This window comes from Amblyomma americanum, chromosome 5 (genome assembly GCF_052857255.1).
Source record: "Amblyomma americanum isolate KBUSLIRL-KWMA chromosome 5, ASM5285725v1, whole genome shotgun sequence".
In the NCBI taxonomy this organism is placed as follows: Eukaryota; Metazoa; Arthropoda; class Arachnida; order Ixodida; family Ixodidae; genus Amblyomma; species Amblyomma americanum.
This window is the reverse complement of record NC_135501.1, coordinates 24,364,030-24,387,269: the sequence shown is the minus strand read 5'-3', so window position 1 is coordinate 24,387,269 and position 23,240 is coordinate 24,364,030. Positions and strand designations below refer to the sequence as shown.

General features: G+C 43.9%; 2 protein-coding genes across 2 annotated transcripts; one reads left to right on the top strand and one right to left on the bottom strand.

Annotated features, from left to right (window-relative positions):
• Positions 1–2: 2 nt before the first annotated feature.
• On the bottom strand, positions 3–22,297 carry LOC144132328 (uncharacterized). The gene is made up of 19 exons (XM_077664651.1): positions 22,138–22,297; positions 19,161–19,356; positions 17,710–17,784; positions 16,876–16,920; positions 16,761–16,793; positions 16,613–16,657; positions 15,829–15,873; positions 15,718–15,750; positions 15,556–15,600; positions 15,434–15,466; positions 14,968–15,006; positions 14,744–14,785; positions 14,595–14,639; positions 13,498–13,690; positions 13,277–13,436; positions 12,906–13,017; positions 11,537–11,698; positions 2,432–2,524; positions 3–1,448 (listed from the first exon to the last, which is right to left on the bottom strand). Exons 2-14 carry the CDS (start codon positions 19,351–19,353, stop codon positions 13,548–13,550), a joined length of 816 nt encoding a protein of 271 aa, XP_077520777.1. The 5' UTR covers positions 19,354–19,356; positions 22,138–22,297; the 3' UTR covers positions 3–1,448; positions 2,432–2,524; positions 11,537–11,698; positions 12,906–13,017; positions 13,277–13,436; positions 13,498–13,547.
• LOC144132327 (uncharacterized) lies at positions 4,267–7,828 on the top strand. The gene is made up of 2 exons (XM_077664650.1): positions 4,267–4,884; positions 5,384–7,828. The coding sequence occupies exons 1-2, from the start codon at positions 4,295–4,297 to the stop codon at positions 5,658–5,660; spliced, it is 867 nt and encodes a 288-aa protein (XP_077520776.1). The 5' UTR covers positions 4,267–4,294; the 3' UTR covers positions 5,661–7,828.
• Positions 22,298–23,240: the final 943 nt, after the last annotated feature.

The following is a 23,240-nucleotide window of genomic DNA, read 5'->3' as shown; positions in this document are numbered from 1 at the left end:
AGGCGGATTCCTCCACCTCGTGTCCTACCTGCCTCCTGAAATCGCTGAAGAGTTAGTCATCAGCTCCCCGTCATCAGCTCCCCGGACCCGGCCTCACGCTTCGACACGTTGAAGATGGCTCTCATCGACCGCAAGTCCGCGTCCAAGCGCACCAAACTCCAGCAGCTCCTCAGCGCTACAGAGCTTTGAGACAACCGTCCTTCGCAGCTCCTTCGTCGCATGCGCCCGCTCCTTGGAGACTCCTCCGCTCACCATGACACCCGTCTGTGTGCTCCAGCGTCTTCCCCAACACATGGTCCTCATCCTCGCAGCTGCAGGTGATGTCTCATCGGACAAGCTCGCCGAACTCGCTGACCCTGTTGCGGACTACTAACGGCTCCCCTCACACGAAACACAGAAAGTGCTTGTAGAAATCTATAAGTCATCTACACCAAGACGTTTTGACATCTACAAGAAGCATAACCAAGCTTTTATAAAGCCATCCGATGTCTTGAAGACCTCCTGTAGCCTAGGCTAATGCAACGCTATCTGTCGACTAGAAGAGGTTTACTGTGACATCTTGTTGACTTCTAAGCAAGACCATTTTTAACTATCAAGAAGTTTTTGTGCCCTTTTATAGCTGTGCTGATATAATCCTAAAACATCTTGTAAACATCTATGCGATGTACTTTTTAGCTGTGTAGAAGTGTTTTAGCCCTTTTGTAGTTTCGGCGATATGATACTAGTATTCATGTAAAGAGTCGCATGACGAAATTTTGCTTACCAAGAGTGTGGAAGAAACAGGTGTTTTTCTGTCTCATGCTCCAGCTGTCTGGCACCGAGATTTCTGCTCAAAGCCGACACATGGCTTGGCTGCAGAAACACGGTGAATATGCCAGGCAACAGGGGCAAGAGACAGCACAGCAGCATATTTTCTCACACTCTCGTCTAATACAGAAAATTTTTCCAATACTACAGCACATATTTTCCTTTCACCCGAGTTCTTACAAATTACAAAACATATCTCACAACAACTGTTCATGAGACACCATATTCTCTGCTGTAAGAATAAGTGCTTTATGCAAGTAAATTGCGCTCTTGCAATGCTGCTGTAGGATCAAAAGCTTGGCAGGGTGAATTACATTTTATAACTGTCTAGTCATGACAGAACTCTAATGAAAGTCAACGCAAACAGCATCAAACAAGGCAGCCTATTTTCAGTGTATAAATATTACTGGTACAAGTGTAGAAAAACAAGTAGCCTTTGTTAAGGACTCAAAACTTTTTATTCTCAGTGAAAAGCTCATATACTTCTATGCAAAAACATCAACTAACGACTTGAGAAAGAACTCCAATTCAACAGCTATAAAATTTGTGGACTTCTGTTTAGTAGGCACCCATCCAGGCAGCTTGTGATGACTTAATCTTCAGCAGCATGCCATAGCAAGTGTGAAGGAAGGCCTTGGTTACTGGGTAAACAAAAACAAATGTCCATTGTAGTAGTTCCCACAAATGCGAAAAGTCACTATCACAATTCAGTAATAAAGTCTGCAGCAATGACAAATATCTGAGATGATCTTTAACACATAAGAATCCTCACTTGCTTATGTAAGGCTGGTCAATATTTACCAAAACCCATCTGAGAAAATAAAGAGTGATAAAAGCAGCTAGCATTGAGCGCTCACTTAGGACAATACGCAGATACATATAACCAACCCACAATCCGGCCTTAACAGAACACCTGAGTGTAAAAAAAAAAAAGTGAATAGAACTTATACTAATGCTTAGCAAGGCAACATTACGTGAAGCCTGCAACGCACCTCAGAAAAGCTAGTATTCAGCTGAGTACTTGAAAGAGGAAGTCTTGGGACAGAGGATAATAATGGTACATCTGATGAACCAGTGACCACTTTCAAAGGAAAAAAAAAGAAGATACAAAGCTTTCAACAGTAACATATAGAACATAAAATGAGGAAGAAAACTACCAAAGACATGAAAAAATATGCAACGTTTTGAAGCAAATGAACTGGTGCACGCAGGCACGTGTGTGTGCCTCGTCGTGTCGTGTCGTGTGTGTGCCTCGTCTCTTCGCTGTGTCCCGTTTTTTGACTGGTTTTACTCCTGAACATGTACTAACTGACCCAGATTTCAACACTACTGCAAGGCATTTAAAGTTCAGGTACATAGTTGCAATGCTTGCAGCAGCCATCAGAAATCATGAATCGTAGACTGTGGCACCAGCTCAAAAGAGCACACATCACAAAATGAAGTGGCACAAAAGCGGTAGCATGCAGATGAGATTACCCAAAGAATAAAATGATGGCAGGCCCGGCCCAGCTAACAAGTAGTATAGTGCCAAGACTGCATGTAAGGAACTTTAGAAACAGTGTGGTGGCATGAAAAAGCATGAAATGATGCAAAACTATTTTGAACTGCACACAATTGCACTTACCAAACAAACCTGAGAAGGAAGCAGCCTCCGTCACTCAACTTGCTTCATGGGGGCACAGTGTAAACGACAAACTCTGGCAGCAGCAGTAGCATCCTGCAGATGTGTAAGGAACATAGAATGAGTTAGTGCCACAGGGTATTTATTCATTTATCTTATTTATCTTTTACCCACAGTGCCATTTGGCATTACAGTGGGGGGTCGATACAATAACACAGCACATAAATGCAGGTAAATACAAAAAAAAGAGAAACAGTAGCCGAAGCATTCGCAAAGTAAGCAAAGAATAACAACATTGACGCAATGCGCATCTATGTACAGAATTTGGGGTACAAGAAAGTCAACTGTGTTGTTCACCCAATAAACGTGTATTTTAGGAGAAAGCACTGAATGCAGATATTCATTTAATGCAGAACAAAGAGTGGCAGCCTTTTGCTGAGCAGCTTGTATTTGAGTGAATATAAGCTGAACAATATAGCACAGGATGACTTAATCCATGCCATTTGCAATAAAATTTGGCTTATACTTGTGGAGCACAAAAATTCATTGAGTCTTCATTCTGAGGCGGCTGTCCTGCAGACAGACAGACGAAAACGTGCACTCATTGTAGAACCTTTTGGTACTAAAGGATTCAATAGTAATTATTTTCAGGTCAAACTGTTCATAAAATTAAGTTTGAATCTGATAAGTGAACAGTTTTAGTACAAAGAAAAACTTGTGACAAACACTGACTTAGGCCCACTCATTCTTCAAAATCGGCCACATACAGTTGAATCCCGGTACAACGAACGCCGCTTCAACGAAATTTTCGCCACAACGAAGTAATATGCATTCCCCGTGAAACCCCCATAGGACTTAATGTATTAAAATTTCCTCAAAAACGAAGCACTTTGCGAGCACGTGTTCGCTTCTACGAATTTTTTTTGCGAATTTTCGGGGGTGAGTGGCCCCTCCGTCTTGTCTTTCTTCAGAAGTTGAGTGCTGAAGAGCGACTTTCCCGTTCCCGCCGTTAATTTTTTTGCATCGCAGACTGTGGGGGGGGGGGGGGGGGGGGTACGCACACTCAATCGCACATCCTCCTCGCGCACACCCTCGTGTGCTTTTTTTTTTCTCCAGATGCCCACGTGATTTTTGAAGTGACGTCACGCCCCGCTCATTGGCTCTTTGCTGGGCTTCTTCGATTGATGTAGCTCGCTGTCATGGTGCTCGCGGTTTCCTGTCAAGCACGAAAGCGCGTCATGATCACTTGCTAGCGGTGTTGGCTGGTAAGCGTTCGCGGCCTCCAAGCGAAGAGGGGCTCCTCGAAAGCGCGTGTAAAATGCGCCAGCGCACGCCATCTGCTAGCGTCTTCGGCCGCGTCCTTCGTGGCCGCGTCGTCTGCTAGGCACTGAGCGCGTTTCAGGCAGTCTGTGTGGACCGGTGGGCGGAGCCATCGGTGGGAGGAGCTTCGTGTCCTGTCGGAGAAAAAAAAAAAGGAAAACGCGAGAGTGCAGGAAGAAGCCCACTCCGCTTCACCATTTCTTCCTTTGTGTGTGCACCGTTTAGCGTGGTCTCGTCGCGTCTCTGCTCTGCTGAATTCCTATACTCCGTTTCATATTTAGCTGTCTACGCAGCCAAGGCTACGGTGCCTGTTTGCGATCCTCGTCCGCATCATAATATAGTGTGTCAAAAATAAAAATAGAAATGAATTGACAAGCAAAGTGAACAGTAGTTGATATTATAGTAGACCGATGGAAGTGTTTTATTTTGCAAATAGATTGATTTTTCTTTTATGTTTTCCAGAACCGAGTGACGCAGATTTTTCGTTTTCTCAGGCGCCGGCTGTATCAGGTTTTCGCAGCTGAGCCGGCAGGTCTGTTTGTGAAAATGGCGTCGCTGTCACCTGCTCGCTTGTTTTCTTCCCCCGCTTCGACTTCGAAAACATCTCCTGTTCGCCTCTTTTCCAAGGTGAAGTCTCCAAAGTTTTCTAAAGACTGCAAGGCGGTGATAGTTAATGTCTACGCAAGCATAAGGAAGCTCCACCCCGAGAAGACTGTGCGTGACGTTCTCGCAATTGTGGGCGAGATGACCGGAGTGAGCCCTCGGACAGTTGTGAGGTTTAAGAAAGAAGGTCTTTCTGGCGGAGTAAAATCACCGCAAAAAAGACCGAAAAGGATGGCAATATCAAGCTCCCGCAGTGTGAAGTACGACAGCTTTACGGTCAACGCCATCCGGCTCAAGTTGCATCGTATGTATGCCGAAAGACAAATACCGACTTTGGACAGTATCCTGCATGAAGTAAACGGAGATGACGATTTGCCGGATATGAGCAAAGCCACCTTGTGGAGGTTGCTGAAAGAGATGGGCTTCAAGTTCGAAAAAAGGAAACGAACTCTCGCACTCATCGAGCGATCCGACATAGTAGCCTGGCGGCGCCGGTATCTCAGAGCTATCAAAGCATTCCGGAGCCAAGGGAGGTAAGCGCTTCGTTTTTAATGATCGTTCAGAGAGCGACTTTTACATTATTTGCCTACCTTCATCGCACCTAGCTGTGTACGTCATGCACTCATTTTGTGAAATCATTAATACTGTTTTTAAAATAAAATAAAAGACGAATCAAATAGCGATGACACTGAATCGCGGATGTTGCAAAGAAGAATTAGTTTCTCGCTCTTTGTTCTATTCTCCGGGTCCGTGCACCTTGGTGCCGATTATTCGAAAGCATTACATATATAATTTGTGTTTTCAATAGGCACTATTCAGTTCGAATGACGAATTGAAGAATATTCTAATAGCCATTCAAAAGTTTGTAATAATTGCATACGCGATATTTTATATTTCTATGATGAATACATTGATAACAACAAAAACTCGAGCGATATTTGTTCTGCCCCCCCCCCCCCCCCCCCCCCCCCCCGCCCCGTGCAGGTGCACCATAAAAACTCAATCGGTATTTTTATCTGCCTCACCGTGCAGGTGCATCGTATACCTCGATGAGACTTGGGTCAATGCTGGCCACACCAGGCAACATGTGTGGAAGGACAGCACTGTCAAGTCATCGCAAGATGCCTTTCTTAGGGGCCTGACTACAGGTCTGCCAGCGCCATCGGGGAAAGGAGGCCGCCTGATCCTCGTTCATGCAGGCAGTAGCCTCACAGGCTTTGTGAGCGGTGCTGCCGACTTCTTCAGAGCCAAGAAGGGCGCTTCAGCTGATTACCACTCCGAGATGAACGGCAAGTACTTCGAGGAGTAGTTTTCAAGCAAACTGCTGCCAAACATTCCTAACAGCAGCATTATTGTTATGGATAATGCCCCTTACCATAGTGTTGCGCTCGAAAAGCCACCAACGACATCAACTCGGAAGATTGAAATCCAGGCATGGCTCACAAGGAAGGGTATATCCTGGTCAACAGACATGGTACGAGCTGAGTTGCTCGATTTGTGCAAAAGAACGACGAGCGGACACACTGTGTATGCGATCGACACACTTGCCACAAAACATGGCCACGAAGTGTTGCGTCTGCCTCCGTACCATTGCGAGTTTAATCCGATTCAGCAGGTGTGGAGCATGGTGAAAGGATTCGTAGCAAAAAGAAACAAAGCTTTCACATTGGCTGAAGTTGAGGAGCTTCTGCCTCAGGCTTTGGCACATGTGTCAAAGGAAGACTGGCAAAAATTTTGTGCACATGCTGAGCGCATTGAGGATGAAGCCTGGGAAAGGGATATAATTTTCGATGATGAAGTTGACCCAGTAGTTTTCGCCATTGGCAGTTCAAGCAGCTCGTCTGAAGAGTCCAGCTCTGAATTGAGTGGCATTGAGGAGCTGGAATAATACTGTTTTCTTTGCAGAGTTTTTGCATTTAATGATTGTTGGTTGGTTTATGGGGTTTAACGTCCCAAAGCGACTCAGGCTATGAGAAACGGCGTAGTGGAGGCCTCCGGAATTTTCGAGCACCTGGGGTTCTTTAACGTGCACTGACATCGCACAGCACACGGGCGCCTTGCTTTTCGCCTCGATCGAAATGCGGCCGCTGCGGCCGGGATACGATCTCGCATCCTTGGGTACAGCAGTCGAGCGCCATAACCAGTGCGCCACTGCAGCGCGTTTTCCATTTAATGTGAACAACATTACTTGCCTCCTTTGAGGATTTCTCTATCTGGGTGTTGCTACGGCATCTAGATAACGCTTGGATGCTGGTCACACTATCATCGAAAGTCATTGTGAAATAGTTTCTGCCCGAATTTTCAGGTGTCAGCTGAAACACGAAGACAGGTTTCCTTGTCGAAACGTTGGCTCGGCTTGCGAACTGAGGCTGCCGCTCAACCTTTGTTCAGTGCTCTCTCATACTGTGCAGCCATCTTCTTCCTATCTTTCTACCATGCATGTGTTCAATGTCACTGCTTTGCATTAAGCAAAAGTGCCCGTGTCAAAGAACTACGGAAATATTTAACGTCTAGATGACTGTTTGTCCTTTCTTCTTCTCTACTTTATGAGGTTCTCACTGTGCAACATTGCTTTGTTGGTCATTTTTTATATAATATTACTCATATCTGGTGTGTTTTATGCCGTGTTATGCGTTGTTTTCATTTGGGTGTCTCCTCTACTGTGTGAATACCGGGACTAGGTTTTACTGCAATAGCACGGCTCCAGACGTATGAAACGTGAGCAAGAAAATTGCGTGCCAGTTATCATCGTGTTTGAAATTTTTCTTACTTGTTACTCACTTGTTCCTGCTTTATTGTGCTGCAGTTGCTTTTTATTTTATTTGTGACATTGTGATAGTTTGATCGTATTATTGAGTTCGAATGTCATAAAGCAACAGAGACTATGGAGACACTAGCACCGTAGCCGCTGAGCCACTTGTGATAGTAAGATGCCATATATGTTGTATGTAGCATCAGCAACTGCCATCGTTCCTAGTCATGTGTTCAAAGTCTTCATAATTATGATCATTTTCTGCCTTGTGCATATCGTGCTTTGTGCGTTGTTTCATTGCTGTCTCAACTCGCATTCTGATTTATCTATTATGTATAAATATTCCGAGGTTTTTAAGTGCCTTGTGGCCTCCTCTCTCTAAGACCACATGACCCATATGACTTCATTCTCTGAAACTGGCGTCACAGAAAATTCTTCACAAAAGATTTATTTAGTGCTGCCTGTATGATTAGCCTTATCATATTGTGTAGCTCACTATAATTTGTGCTCCTATATATGCTGTTTGTCCCAAGTTGTTGGCGACATTGCTCTGCTGGTCTTCGACTGTGTATGCCAAAGTTTGGCAGTTTTCATGCTTGTTCCCTGCTGAAGTTATATAGTATTTATCCCATGCTCCAGCTCTGAAATTTTGGCCTGCTACAAAACTGCGAGAGCAAATGGCACACAAGATACTGAGAGGGTGCCATTTAATAAAAAAATGAACAATTGGTATTTGTGGACTTGTCGCATTTGGGGACATACGCTTCAATGGTTCACCTGACATCTAGCCTTTTTTTTGGGGGGGGGGGGGGGTTTAAAAATTGATTTCCTCAAGCATGTAAATGATAAAAAAGTCTTGGACAAGAGAATTTTGGCGCACTGTTCTCTTTACAATACAGGCCGTACAAACAAGGCCGGCCATTCACACAGCATGCACAGCAAATATCGACATATAACATTCTATAATCTGCAACACCAGTTTTCAAACCCTGGTATGTTTGGGCAGCAGTCAAAAAACTACAGTAACTCACGATCGAGCACAAACGGTTATCTCCAGTAACAAACATGATTTCTATCATTGCGGATATGTACAAATATTAAAAACATGCGAGGTGATATTAATTATACCAGCCACCACGTTCATTCACTCTGTACTTACACATCCTTTGTGTAGAAACCCGAATTTTCGCCGTTGATATTGTTACCACGAGAAGGCGGCGAGCTACCGTGGTTTGTGAGGAGGACGAACAGCGAGCTTTGGGACGTTTGACCCCATGAATTATAAATCCAAAACAACATCGCCAATCTATACCGTGTAGCCTCCAGACGACGCTGCCTCGAATAATTGAAGCCACACTGAATTCTATCACCCCACAATTAATGATTCATTGTGTGCAGCATGCGAAAAAAATCCATGAACACCGAAAAACAGCGCCTCTCAGCACGTCCGTTGCCAACTCTCACTTCACTTTCGTTTCCCTGCGGAAAAAGTTAACAGCACGCTTCTTATTAAAGAAGTCATTTCATTTTGATAACAAAAAAGTCCACTTATATATGGCTCGCATTTAGACTTTCTATCTAGAGATTCGCCGAAAAAAGATAAAAAAGAACAAACCTACGCTGAGGATCGAACCTGGGCCCCCTCACAAAATGAACAAACATGCCCGCGCTTCGTACCACTCAGCCACGACGCAAGACGGAGTGACACATTTTGTTAGTTTTTTTTTGACGGACTATAAACTTATACTTCCGTACCTTTGGCTGTGTAGACAGCTATGTATGAAACGGAGTATAGGATGTCGCCGCCAGCGAAGAAGCGGAAATTTCTTTCGCTAGAAGAAAAAGCGCGTATTATCGCCGAAGCAGAAAGCGGGAAGAAGTCGATTATTGCGGCAGATTTTGGCATCGCGCCGAGTTCGTTATCAACGATACTCAAGAGCAAAGAAAACATCGGCAAGGCACTTGCGTCGGGCACTTCAGCTCAACACAAGAAGGTGATGCAGCCAACTTACGAAGAGCTCGATAAGGCTGTCTACACCTGGTTTGTCGAAACGCGAGCCAAGAACATCCCGCTTAGCGGCAGCATTGTTCAGCAGAAGGCCCTCAATTATGCCTGTTTGCTAGGCCTGGATGACTTTAAGGCCAGCACAGGTTGGCTCAATCGCTTCAAAGTGAGGCACAACGTCGTCGGGAAAGTTTTGTGCGGGGAAGCAAGTTCCACGGACACTGGCGGCGCCTCAGAATGGGTGGTGGACAACGTGGCTGATATCATGAGCGGCTACGTGCCGTCCGATATTTATAACGCGGACGAGACGGGCCTCTTTTACGAGATGCTGCCAGCGAGGACACTGGATTTTAAAGGGCAGCGTTGCCAGGGTGGCAAGCACAGCAAGAAAAGAGTGACAGTGCTGCTGTGCACGAATATGGATGGGTCGGACAGGCGTCCCCCGTTAGTTATTAGGAAAAGTGATAAACCGCGCTGCTTCAAGGGAAACAGAAGCCTTCCCGTCAAGTACGTCGCTAACGGGCGGTCGTGGATGACCCGTGCCATATTTGCGGACTGGCTTACGGCACTTGACCGCGACATGAGCAGGCAGAACCGAAAGGTTTGTTTGCTCTTGGACAATTGTTCTGCCCACCGCATCGACGACGTCAAGTTGTCAAGCTTTAAGGTGAGATTCTTCCCGCCTAACTGCACTTCGATCATTCAGCCGCTGGATCAAGGCATTATCAGAAGCGTGAAGTGTGCTTATCGGGAGAGGCTGATTCAGCGTATTCTTTTGAATATCGAGACGGGCAGGGAGACGAAAGTGGACCTCTTCATGGCTCTGCAGATTATAGCTGCTGCGTGGAACGTGACGCGGTCCACCTTGATCAACAACTGCTTCAAGCACGCCGGGTTTGTTGACCAGGAGGCGACCAGCACAGCTGCAGCTGCGGAGGATGACGCTCCATCATCGTCGACTCCGGGGATCAGTACGGCCTGGAAATCCCTCCAGGATGCAGGAAACATCCCCGGCGATATCGAGCTGGACGATTTCCTCAACGCTGATGCGGATGTGCTTGTTTACGAGGAGCTCAGTGATGAGGACATACTAATTAAAAGTGTTCGCGAGCCAGAAGAGCCGCCGTCCGAAGCTGAAGACGACTCCGCCCAGGATTCATCCGCCTTGGCAACCTCGTCGCAGGTGTTGGATGCCTTCGATCTTATCAGGAAGTTTCTGGGCTCTCACGACGACGACATTGCGATGGCTCTCATAACAGAGTGTGAGAGTCGCGTGACACCGCTGCTGGCAGCAAAACGCAAGCAGACAAAGCTTACGGACTTCTGGAAATATTTTTTTTTTCGCAACGCCGCCTCTCCTCCTCTTCTCTCAAAGCTCCTTTGGCAGCTTTTTTTTTTTCAACGGTCCCTCTCGGGGCCACCAATCGCGCTTCGGCAGAGCATGCAGGCACGATGCTTCCCGCTGTGTCTCACTCGAGTTCCTCTCTCTACACCAAGTCGCCTATGCGCAGACACATGGTGCAGTCGTTTCGCACCACGCACTTTCACGTGCGCGGCGACGTAAGAACAGTCGTATGCAACGCCAGCCCGGGATCAGCCGACTTGGGCTGTAATTTCTCGGCAACGAAATTCCGCGACAGCGAAATTTTTCGTACGCCCCGCCGATTTCGTTGTGGCGGGATTCAACTGTATTTGCATGCAACTCAATGACAGATAGAATAAAGGAACTGTAATATTTTATCACCTAGTAACTCATCTCAGATGTAGTTTGTGGAAAAGCTAATTTTTGACAACTAGATAATATAGAACAGATAGTTATGCATTTTTCCTATTTTGTGAATCATCTGCACTTGATATGCTCAAAATGATTTCCTGCATTTGTGCAAACCTAATTTTTCAAATGGTGATGTGCTTTGTAATGAATTGTGAGCTAGCAGAAGGATGGCTTAACAAGAGAAGTTACTGCATGAGTAATATAAAAATTTTCTTGCGGAGCAGTTTGCAAGAAGTTCAGGATAGTTGTCCTGTAGCAGCCATCTGAAATGATGAATTTAACACTTTGGCACGAGTTAAAATGACCGCGGAATGCGAAATGAAATGGCACAAAAGGGGCAGCATGCAGATGAGATCACCCAAAGAATGAAATGATGGCAGGCCCAGCCAGCTAACAAGAAGTATAGTGTCAAGACTGTGTATACGGAACTTTAGTAATAGCTTGCAGGCATGAAAAAGCATGAAATGATACAAAACCATTCTGAACTGCTCACAAATGCACTTGCCAAACAAACATGAGAAGGCAGCAGTCTCCGTCAAGCAATTTGTTTCATAGGGGTACAATATAAAAGAACACAAAGTTTGGCAGCAGCACCCTGCAAATCTGTAAGGAACACAAACAGTGCCACAGCGGAAAGAATGCAGATGTGCTTACCTAGAGAACAAAGAATGGCAGTCTTTTGTTGAGCAGCTTGTAATGAATACGAATTGAACAATATAGCATAGGATGACTTAATCCATGCCATTTCAATAAAATAAATGTGGCTCATATTTGGAGCATGAAGATTCTTCCAGTCTTCATTCTGAGGTGGTTGTCCTGTGGACAAGTAGACAAAAAAATGCACTCAATGTAGAACGTTTCTGGACTAAAGGATTCAGTAGTAATTTTCAGGGAAATAGAGTTTGAATCTGATAAGTGAACACTGCTTTAGGAAAAAGGAAAATTTGAGACAGACATGGACTTTTGCCCGCTCACTCTTCAAAATCGGCTGAATGTTTGCAGGTAACTCAATGACAGAATAATGGAAACATTGTAATATTTTATCACCTATTAAGTCATCTCAGATGCAGTTTGCAAAAAAGTGAAATTCTGACAAGTTACATAATATGAAGCAGATGCTGAAGAAACTTTTTCCAAATTTGTTAATAATCTAAATTGTTGTGAGCTACCCAAAGGATGGCTTAACAAGAGATGTTATTGTGTGAAGAATGTGTGAAAAGGAATTTCACGAAAAATGCATCAGAAGAAAACAGGATAAACCATTACCATGCTTGTGCTGCCATCTCGTTATTTACCCACGCTCACACACACACATACGCATATATGGCTGCCGTAGTTGAAAAATAAACAGCTGAAAATGGGCACCATGTGCTGTCTAGCACTGTCTTTGTCCTGAAGCACTGTGTTCAGACCAGTTACAATAAACAATTGGGCTAAATCGAACAGAATCTTTTCAAATGAAATTTGCTACAGCAGCAAGTATTAGACAGTTTTAGAATAACAGTACCCTATCAGTTAGGGGGCAGGGGATTAATGGGTCAGCCGTGCACCAGCACACCTGGTGTCCCGCTAAATTTATACCCCTAATCGATAGGGTGCCCCTATTCTGAACCTCCCTATTCACTGTGCAGTAGCTAGAACGTGCTGAAGAGAGGCTGCTGAAGAGAGACCACATAGAAGCTAGACTTGCAAAAGAGCAATCTGGCTCTGGTACCAGCACTTGAACGAAGACATGGATATAGTTATATACATATATATAAGCATCCTTATCTCTGAGTTAGATGCAAAAAGACACTTTTAAAGATGGGAAAGTGAGCCCAGCCATTCGGTGAGAATGCAAAAGTACACATTCATTTCAATATATGTACGTAAGTGTGTGTGCCTGCACAGTATATTTGTACAAATGCTATATTACAATGGTCTGTGTGATGAAAAAGCAGCCTACTCTGTGAGAAAAATTATACTCATCATTAAAAGAAATAAGAGATGGGAATTAATAATGATTTGCTTAGAAGCTGCGTACCTTTTTGATGCAGTAGTCAAACGTGCTCGACAGTTCTTGAGCCATGCCATTATCGCACCACATATTTCAGCTTGTGTTGCCGAGGTAGTGTTAGGGCTTTTTTGTACAGCCTCTACAAAAGAAAAAGTACATAAAGTAAGCAATCTTGTGTCATAACCACAGAGTAGGCACTGCACAAAATTCACTGGAGTAAAACCAACGGCTCATCCTGATATAAACGAGTTGGAGAAATGGCCTCCGAAAACGGTTTCAAAATTTTTTCTGTGACAACCTTGCTGCGTCAAAGTGCAAAATGATTTTGTGTACTATATAGCCCACAGAAGATAAATGTAGGTGCTGTACATAAGTTTACAAATTAGTAGTGTACTTACCAATAATAACATGGAAGAGCTGTGTGCTGTTAAAGGCCTTTTTGCCCTTTTGTCCATGTAAACTGAACTCCACACCAACAGAATCATGGAAGAGGTACTTCATTATGTTTGCAGTTGTGTTGTGGGTTGTGCTGCCTCCAATTCTAGACAACATCTTGCACTGTTACAAGAAAATATAATTAGCTTCCATACATATGCTTGCACTCCTTAAATTTCCTTACCAAATGTTTGCGTGCATGGTCAGAATTAGCTAGACGGTGCTCAAGCTCATCTACTTGAGCCATCTGAAGAAGCGGCAAAGTGGGTTCATCACAGTGCTCTTCAGCCGTAACTTGTTGCTGTTTGAGCAGGTAAGTATAAGGTCATTCTGACATTTCACAAATTCGATCTCTCTGAGCACTGCACGTGTAGAAGCTGAAACAGAAAAGAAGTCTGAAATATCAGCCCTTAATCACTATCATACAAAATGCACTGATAAAGGTTCTGAAATTGATCTAAGCAGAATTTCTGAAAAAACTTCAAAAAGGAAAATTTGTCTATCACCATGAAATAGTATGCTCCTTTCCTTGCCAGGAGAGGGGCGCATCCTCCCACTGAAGTTCCAGAGCATTGTGAACTTTATATACAACATGTACATATTAGAGTCACGGTGAAAAATAAAGTTAAAAAGGGTATTAATTGTTCTTAGGTACAGCTCTGTTGAAACTCAACTCTGCAAGTAGTAGTCCACTACCGTAACCATTTCATGGTAAGCACTGATATGAAGAACAGCGCGTACTGAAGTGGTGGCCATGATGCTATAGTGTACACTTCTTATTTTTCACTGCACCAAACTTTGTATTATACCTTCTTATTGCTGAACACAATCATATAATGAAACACATCAGGCTAGAAGACTCATACCATGTATATTTTATGACATGTTTGGGAGGCCTACATTTTTTGGTGCAAATGATCTAATTATGTCATTTTAAACGTGAACAGTAATAACATTCACCTGCTTTTGACTGCAACTAAATTTCTAGAGCAACCTTTGGCTGTTTTAACTAGCTGGAAGCTTCCACGGCAAATTAATGAATTCAGCTTATAGGGGAATAATTCCTCTGCACACTGTGTTACAAATATGGGCTTATAGCTGCACCAAATGACAAACCATTGTGTGCAAAGTCTGTTCCCAATGAACACATATTAACTTAGTTACCTGCCATTACTGTTATATTATGTGTCCAGTGAATTATAGAGACCGCATTTTGGGTAGATATATATTTCCTTACATCTTTAACAAAACAATGTTGGAGGAAACAAGGAAGAGACTCACATGATATCTCTTTCTTGATTAAAGCCACCAGGCTACCAGAACGTCCTGTAATATTAAAAACATTTTCACTTTCCATTACTACATTACCGACTTTCAGGGAAATTAGTGATGATCCACACATACATGCAAAAAATAGGTTAGTCACTTACCACGGTGATGCTGATATGACATGGTGTCTACCATTAATGGCTCTACAAGAAATAAAAATTTAATAAAAACATCTTCACCTTAAATTACATCATTCACACAACCTGCGTGAACAAATGGAACTTAAAATGACTCTTACAGATGCAGTTCGATATGTTGTGAACTTCACAAAGTTAATTTCTATCATGCAACTATTCAATAAATTTCAGACTGAACTGAAGCATACCTTGATCATGTGGACTGCTGTAAAAGCTCCCTGGCAGTTCTGAAAAAGAGATAATACATGCAACTACACATTTAAATGAGAAAGACACAGGTACTAAAGGACAGCATCAACTGGCCATATCAACTGATAATTAAATTTTTTGCTTCAAGGATTAAGGCTAAACATTTTCAAATGGATACCTTGCGAACTGAAAATGTCTGCTGAAATGTCAGGAAAAGTCTGGAATGCAAAATGAATTATGGTTAAAGAAGGTATGCATATATGATATAGCATTCAGTTGTCTAACAGGCTGTACGAGAGTAAATGCACTATATACCTGGGCAGTGTAACTGAGCTGCAGGTACTGAGTGTTGGCAGCCTATCAAAGAGAATGAAATCAACAAAGGCATCTCATTTACGGTGGCCTGTCATAAATTATATGTTCCACACATGCTAAATATATGCACACATAACACTAAGTGCTTACCGTGTGAGCTGGGCTGAGTTGTGGGTCGGGAATCTGTTTTCCAAAGAGTAAGAGAAAATCAGTGCGGCTTACAGTATACACCCAGGTCTGCACACATTGGATTGATGAGACCAACCGCTTACCTAGGCCACGTGAGTGAATCCCTGGAATGCAGAGTTGGCGCTCTCCTAAAAGGGATGTAATGAACGAAACAAGAAGCACGGGATTACCTGCTAGCTTCAAAAGACATTCAGGTGTGCTAAACATGTGAAGGTAAAAAAAAGATAATGTTTCTAGGTGCATACCCTGGGATCTCAATTCACCTGTTGATGGAGTGTCTGCTCGGGAAAAAAAAGAATGACATGACCGTGTATCCAGCTTTGGAGTTGCCTGAGCTGATGGAGTACACTGCTTACCTGAGCTGCATGAAAGGTATGTCGGATTGGAGAGTCGATGGCCTCCTGTGAATAAGAAAAACAAATTATAAGTACGAAAAACTGCCTTCCTATGTCTGCAGATATGGATGCTTGTATTAAGCATTCCTGAACATATACTACATGACAGCCATAACAAAAGATCATGAAAGTGCATTTACAATTCCCTTTCTTAAAACATAGCTAGCGCATTGCCGTAAATGTTCACGGATAGGTGCTAAACATGGCAAACTGCACCCACTGTACTCATCAAGTGCTGTGTTAAACTGTCCTGCAACAAAATTTTACACTTGAGTAGTGCATTTACTTTTATGGTCACCAGCACTATACCAAAAAAAAATTTAAGTGATTATAAGTCCATACCCTGTGAGATGAAAGTACATGCTGGTAGTGAACCTGATTAATAAAATAAACAATAAAATCAGTGCGAGTACTGCCATAGCTTGCACATGGTTGCGCACTAGGCTTGGTTCAGGAAACCCATAGGTTACATAGGCAGTGCGACAGGGATGCTGAAGCAGATGGGCTGCAGCTTTCTGCAGAGAGCAAGGGCCAAACACATAAAAAACTAGCATGCGCTAGTTGCCAAAAAAAAATCAGACATAAGTTAACACATACAAATTTCAGCACTTCTAGGTATTACCAGCAGATGTGTTCTGGTACAATACATCTGCTGGTTGTGGACCTTCCTGAGCAAAAAGAAGCTCAATGTGGCTAATGGCATGCACTGAGCTCTGCATCTGGTTGGGTTGAAAAGACTGCTTACCCGAGTGTTGTGAATCTGATGCTGGGGTGGAGAGTGGGCTGCTTCCTGCCAGGGAAAAGATGAACAAAAACTAAGTCGCAGTGCTCACACATGGTTGTCGACATTTACCAAATGTGTTCAAGTAAAGAAAGGTTCAACATGTACATACGCTGTGAGCTGGATGCACACGCTAATGGTGAATCTGGTACAGCAAAACAAAGGAGATTAGTACAGGTGACAACTAAACTGCATACCAGGGTTGGCCAAGGAAACTGAAAGCTTACCTGAACAGCGTAACTGGGATGCTGAAGAAGAGAGGGGGCGGTCTCCTACAGGTGCCAATTGAATAGCAGCAAAAAGCAAACACCTCCTATTAGTTGTCTACACATGGCATACTGTTTATAATGAATGAATGTGTAATCATGCAACTCGCCCGCCTAGCTATTGCAGTAAGCAGCTAGCACACCATGCTGGTCTCATGTCTGGTGTGACCATATGAACAAAGACAAAAGAACAAAAAATAGGGCACATGATAGCTAGGAACTAAACTTGGGTTGCACGCCATGGGATTGCAATATCAAATGAACAGAAGAAAAAGTTTACATTACCGAAAATTAGTCATTTACTGAGCTTATATCTAATTATGCAACCTGAACTCAAATGATTGGTTTATATTTATGATAAAATTACACTTGAAGGGCTTAAAACAAGGAACAATAAATAAATGAAGCAATACAATTGTGACTGGTACTGAACATTTATGAGTTCCAGCAGTTCAGCTTTTCATATACCAATCTGTCAGGTGAAAATAAATCTATTTTGTCCATGACAAACATTCCGAGACAGAAATTTACTGCAACCAGCCTCTGGTGGCATCATCTGTGCCTCTCGGACAGCTGAAAAATAAATACGTTAGCCACTGCCACACACCATGAATACTACTGCTACCTTTGGCTGCGAAAGGGTGGTTCTGGAATGTCAAAGTTTTCGAGGTCGACCTCGTCACTATCATCTGAAGAACTAATTCTGCGTATCATCCTCCTTCGCTTGCCTCGACCCTTTTCTGTAAAGATGAGTTTTAGTTGCAGTAAACAGTTGTAATGTAATGAAATACGTACCTTGGTCTGTTGATGTCTGCACATCATCAGTTTCTTCAGCTCTGCGCAGCTTTTGGTGAGCTTTGTCATATGTTTCTGCATTACATGTAAAGCATTTTATATGCAATACACGTATGGGATAATATTTTTGGCAAAGAATAAATATTTTTTTTTAAATGCACTAAGGTCAATTGCACTTCATGAAGCCATTACATAAGCCAGACGCTCCAACTAAGATGTTCTGCATTTTGTAAAAATAGGCTTTTTGAATTAGAAGAATGGTTTCCTTCGCATAGCATTGTCAGTGGCATAGTACATCAGAAAACAGGTAAGACATGCTAACTGGTTGGCTGGTTATATTCAAGAGTTAGCTTTTTAAGTATTACTGTTAGCTTCCTTATTTACTAAGAGGCATGTAGCCCACCGTAAGTAATGTCCATATCAGTTTTTAGAATTCCGAAAACATAGTTACTGTCGCCACTGTGGCCTAATAAATTTAGGCTATTTTGTCGAGTTGGGTGCACTGAAAGGGTTACTTTGTTTGCAAGCTTCTTGAAATCTTTAAATCACATGTATTTTAGCATGATGTGGCCAAAATTTGTTGAGCCACAACAATGAGGGTAACTTTATAGAATTTTCAAAATTTTATAAACTGATGTGGATATTACGGTGGGTCACACACCTCTCAATTAATCAGGAGGCAAACAGTAATAAATAAAAACTACTCAATATCAGTTAACCAGATTACTAGCCAATACGTCTAAACTGCTGAAAATGCTAAGCTAAAAAAAGCGCTCCTCTAACTCATAAAAGCTATTTTTAAAAATTGCAAAGCACATCTTAGGTAAAACAGTATTTATAAATGCATGAAAAACATAAGGGTCCTTCACTGAAACATGAGTCACAGCGGTGACCCCAGCATGCTTATCAACTGATGTACGCTTTTCAGATCTCATCAAAGAAACTGATTCAATGAAAGGAAGGTGCACAATATGCTGAATACCTGTCTTTATAACTTTTTGTTTATGAAATTCAGGTCTTCTTTCACCTCTTTAATAAGCATATTTATCACATTTAGTCACTTTTCAGGTACCCTGCATTCCAAATAAAAGCATTTTTCCAAAATGACACGCCATGCACAAGAAGACCATGCAGAATGCAAGATTACCTGCACTAAAGGCTGGTTCACATGCAAGTGACTGAGCGATTGAACGGTGCGCCGCAGTGAAAATTTCCAACTTGTTGAAACTTCGCCGCTCGGCGCTGCAATGACTCAAACCAGGTTTTTGTGCCGCAGCAACAGGATTCGCCGGTTTTCGCTTGCATGTGAACAGGCTTCAGACAGACATCATCAAAATGCAGTCCACCAAATGTGAAAGAAATCATAGCTGTCAAAATCCTGTTCAGAGCACTTTAAAAGGCCACAATTTGGACATACACATACATCAGCTATTTATCAATTTAACACATACCTGTCACTGCGATGACATCAACTTTGTATGTGCGGCACGAAGCGGGGTCCAGGTGACTACGATTTTTCACCAGCTTAACAATATTTGCCGTTGTTGCTGATGGCCACTGACAGCTTGAGGTATCTTCAAGGAGCCAGTTTGTGGGCACAACAGCAACACTATTTGAAGCGATGAACTTCACAACGGCAAACATGACCTATAATTGATAATAACAATGGATTTCACCAAGCACATGCACGAATTCATAGGACGTCACAAGAACTGGGTGGTAATTGATTGGATGCTGAGCTAGGCTGAATGCAGAAGGGGAAATATTGCATACTCATGCTGTGAGCTAGAGACAGGCAGCAAGACATATTTGCTCTTAACATTGGACAGTGGCCATGAAAGGAAGGTGTCACTTGCCTCTCTTACAACACGGATCCCCAGGTTCGATGATGCACATGGCATAGTGTAAAACTCACCAACAACTTCAAGTTTCTTGCCAATCAGAATTTCTTGACCATGGATGTCATGTGCAAAATTTGCTACCATTACAATGGTTGAATCTGACAGACCACAAACATTGTTGCCTATGGAAATTCGTAGAGTGAACCCTGAAAATTTTGCGGCGTGAAACTGGGGACCGTAATTGCCTGCTAAGAGGCCATTACTGTGCATTTGTAAGAGTTTGCACGTTAGCTTGGAGCACTGCTTTGTGCCATATAATGTGCCAGCAGACATGCATTCAGTCAAGCGATTACTGAGCTGTTCCAGTGGTTTTTTTGAGTGCTTCACCAACTTCTTGAGCTGCTGCATGAAATTTTCTGCAGGAAAAGCACTGAAGTTGTCAATTTATCCATTTTGAAACAGCGCAACAAAGACGGGACGTGGAAACTGAGGTGTTTGTCTTTACACCTCAGTTTCCACGTCCCGTCTTTGTTGCGCTGTTTCAAAATGGATACGTACCAACTTGCCCAAATTTCTGCTTTACTGAAGTTGTCAAGAGGCCCATATTTTAGAACGTCGTCTCCCAAGTGTATTAAACAATGAACATTGTATGACATGCTGTGCCTTCCATAAAGGGATCTGAATGATTTCACAAAGCAAATCAGAAGCTCCTTTGCATAGCTGCAGTACTCATGGCACATAGCAGTGCTTGAGAGGATTGTAATAGAAACATGCAGAATCAGAAAGTGATTGTAGGTGTGTCTTGGCAAAATGCCCTGCAGTACAAACGGTCCAAAGTACAGGAGAAAACACCGCAACTCTGTTGCCTTCCAGCGATCAATTTCTCTGAGGGAACGTGGCCTTCGAGAAAATTCATCGCAGTGAAACTTAGCCAGCCTTAATAACTGATCAGAAATTCTATCAACAGAAGATGAAGGCAAGCGGCACTGCAGAGGACCTCTCATCCAGAGCAAGAGCAGTTTTTTGGTCACCCCGATACATACTAGGTGCATGTAGTCAAGCGGGCAGTGAGATACCAAACCAATTGGCAATGCAGAAAGAGGAGTATCGGCTATGTGGTGTTCACTCTGAACTTTGTTAGCAAAATCTTCATCTGTTCTCAAAGGTTCTCCCTTCTGCTGACATTTTCCACAACCATAATAGCCAGAATGCAGTTTTGTGCTTAAAATAAAGGCTCGGGCAGGGGCATCACATACAAATCCTTTGATGGTGACCGCAAAGCAAGCATCACCAAAGCGCAGCCCTGTCTGTAGAAGCTCAAGCAGTTCATCAACCAGTGGGCCCAGGAAGCTGTTCAAGGATGTGGGCTTCTGGTTTCCATGGTGGCACGCAACCAAGAATACACTACTGTCAGGTATGCTGTCCACCCTCGCTAAAATTGGCCAGAATTGGCTTTGCGAGCTTTTGCTCAGTGGTAGGCCATGAATATAAAACATGAAATCTAAGCTTTCGGGCAGCACAGACAAATCAAACTTTGTCAAAATGCAGTTCATACTGTTAGAAATGCCAAAGTACTTATAGCAACTATTTTGAGAGCTCTCAACTTGAGCCATACGTGGTGTCTTAAGAAGTGTTCGGGCATCAGCTGCAAAGTCTGAAAAACATGCATGTGTTTTCAGGATCTTGAGTAGGGAGGACAATGCTGTTTGTGTAATATTATGCTCACATGCCCAAACTCTCAGCTGAGCAGCTACTTCGTCTGCTGGGCTTGCATCTGTCTTGGCAGGCTGATCACTGCTGCTGTCAGCACTGTCACTGTCACCTTTACGGTGAATTAGAAGAAAACCTGACCTTCCTTCTTCCGGCTCGCCTTGCTCAGGAGCAGCGCACGGTTCCTCTCTTAAATCCAGTGACCCAGTCTCTACTTCGTTGTTGCCTCCAGAGGGTCTGACAGTCATTAATTCACATCCGAGTGCAGCAGTATTGTCTCCAGATGCACATTCAGAATAAGAACCCTGACTGATGGTGCCGCGCTCGTCTCCTTCCCTTCCGGTTTGGCAAAGCAATGGCTGAATGGCAGCATTAAGTCTACGGTACCTATGGGTCCGGGTTACAGCATCGATACTCTTTCTTTTTCTTTCCATAGCGTTTATACTGATGGGAAGTTGTCAGCGGACTAAATATGAAAATAAATATCTGCAGCCTCGCTCAAAATGAACCCACACTCCTGCAGTTGCACCAGTAAGATCACCAGCGGATACGACAAGTTAATTTAAGGCGCCACTATATGCTAAAAAAACGAGGGGGGAATCTGCGTATGAGTGTAGCGCGCGCTTTCATCTGGGCCTAGAAAAACATGAGCTGAGAATCCACGTGTGACATGAAGCGCGATTTCACCCTCATTAGCGCGATTTCACGTTGGCCTGTGTCCAATGAGAGCAAATAGATCTTATTAGTGCCTGTTTTGGGTTAGACAGCGATAATGTGTCGTCACGCACGTGCACAAAACTCGCGCCCTGCAGCTAGACCGCGCGTATACTTGGGTAACGCCGCGCGCAGCGAAACCGAAATTATACAGGGGACTTACCAATTAATGGATGAATTAAGCTCCACGATTACTTCAATGACTGACGGAGTGGCGAATATAAAAGCCGTCTTCGAAGCGCGGACGTGCTTGCTGAAACGCCTGTGGTATAGTTCTGCAATCGTCGAAGTGCTAGAACAAAGAGAACCGGCGCCAACGGCGCGAAACCGGCGATACTCCGAGAAGAGGGAGGAGCGAGGGTGAGGCAGTGAATGAAAGAGAGAGAGAGAGAGAGAGAGAGATGGATGTTCTTGGGGAAAGGAATAAGAAATTGGGGGGAGCACGACGCGTGCGGTAATTTCTCTCTTTCAGGTGAGGAAATGGTCGTTGCGCCGCGCAGGGGGAGGGTAGGAGGAACAGGATAGTGGGAGAAAGTAGGGCTCGCAGATGCGCAGTCTCTCGACTACTGATCCGGAGTTCCCGGGTTCGAACCCGACCGCGGCGGCTGCGTTTTTATGGAGGAAAAACGCTGAGGCGCCCGTGTGCTGTGCGATGTCAGTGCACGTTAAAGATCCCCAGGTGGTCGAAATTATTCCGGAGCCCTCCACTACGGCACCTATTTCTTCCTTTCTTCTTTCACTTCCTCCTTTATCCCTTCCCTTACGGTGCTGTTCAGGTGTCCAACGATGTATGAGACAGATACTGCGCCATTTCCTTTCCACCAAAAACCAATTATTATTATTATTATGCGCAGTCGCGATTCCCGTGTTCGCGTATTCGGGCCGGGAGGGGGAGGCCGCGCCAAGAGCAGAGCGCCGATGCGCACTCGACTGGGAGACAGAGCCGACTGAGAGAGCGAGGGGCGTGGTTTGGAAGCGCGCGGACCGCAGGGAGGCGCAGGTCTCTCGGCCAATAGGGAGGTGGCTGGATGTGCGCGTGAATCCCGGCAAGCGGCGTGTTTACCGAGCATGGAATGCGGGGCAGCAGGCCTGAGTCGATAATCTTGGTACACAGTTACCGTTACCCATCACCATCTGACGTAACTGTGCGGCACTTCAAAAGGTGCGGCTTGTAGGGGATATCCGCCAGGAAGGGGGAGGTTAAAACCGCTCCAGTAGTTGGGCATCTCGTACATATTGGAGCAGAGCCCCGAAGGCGCGTCGCGT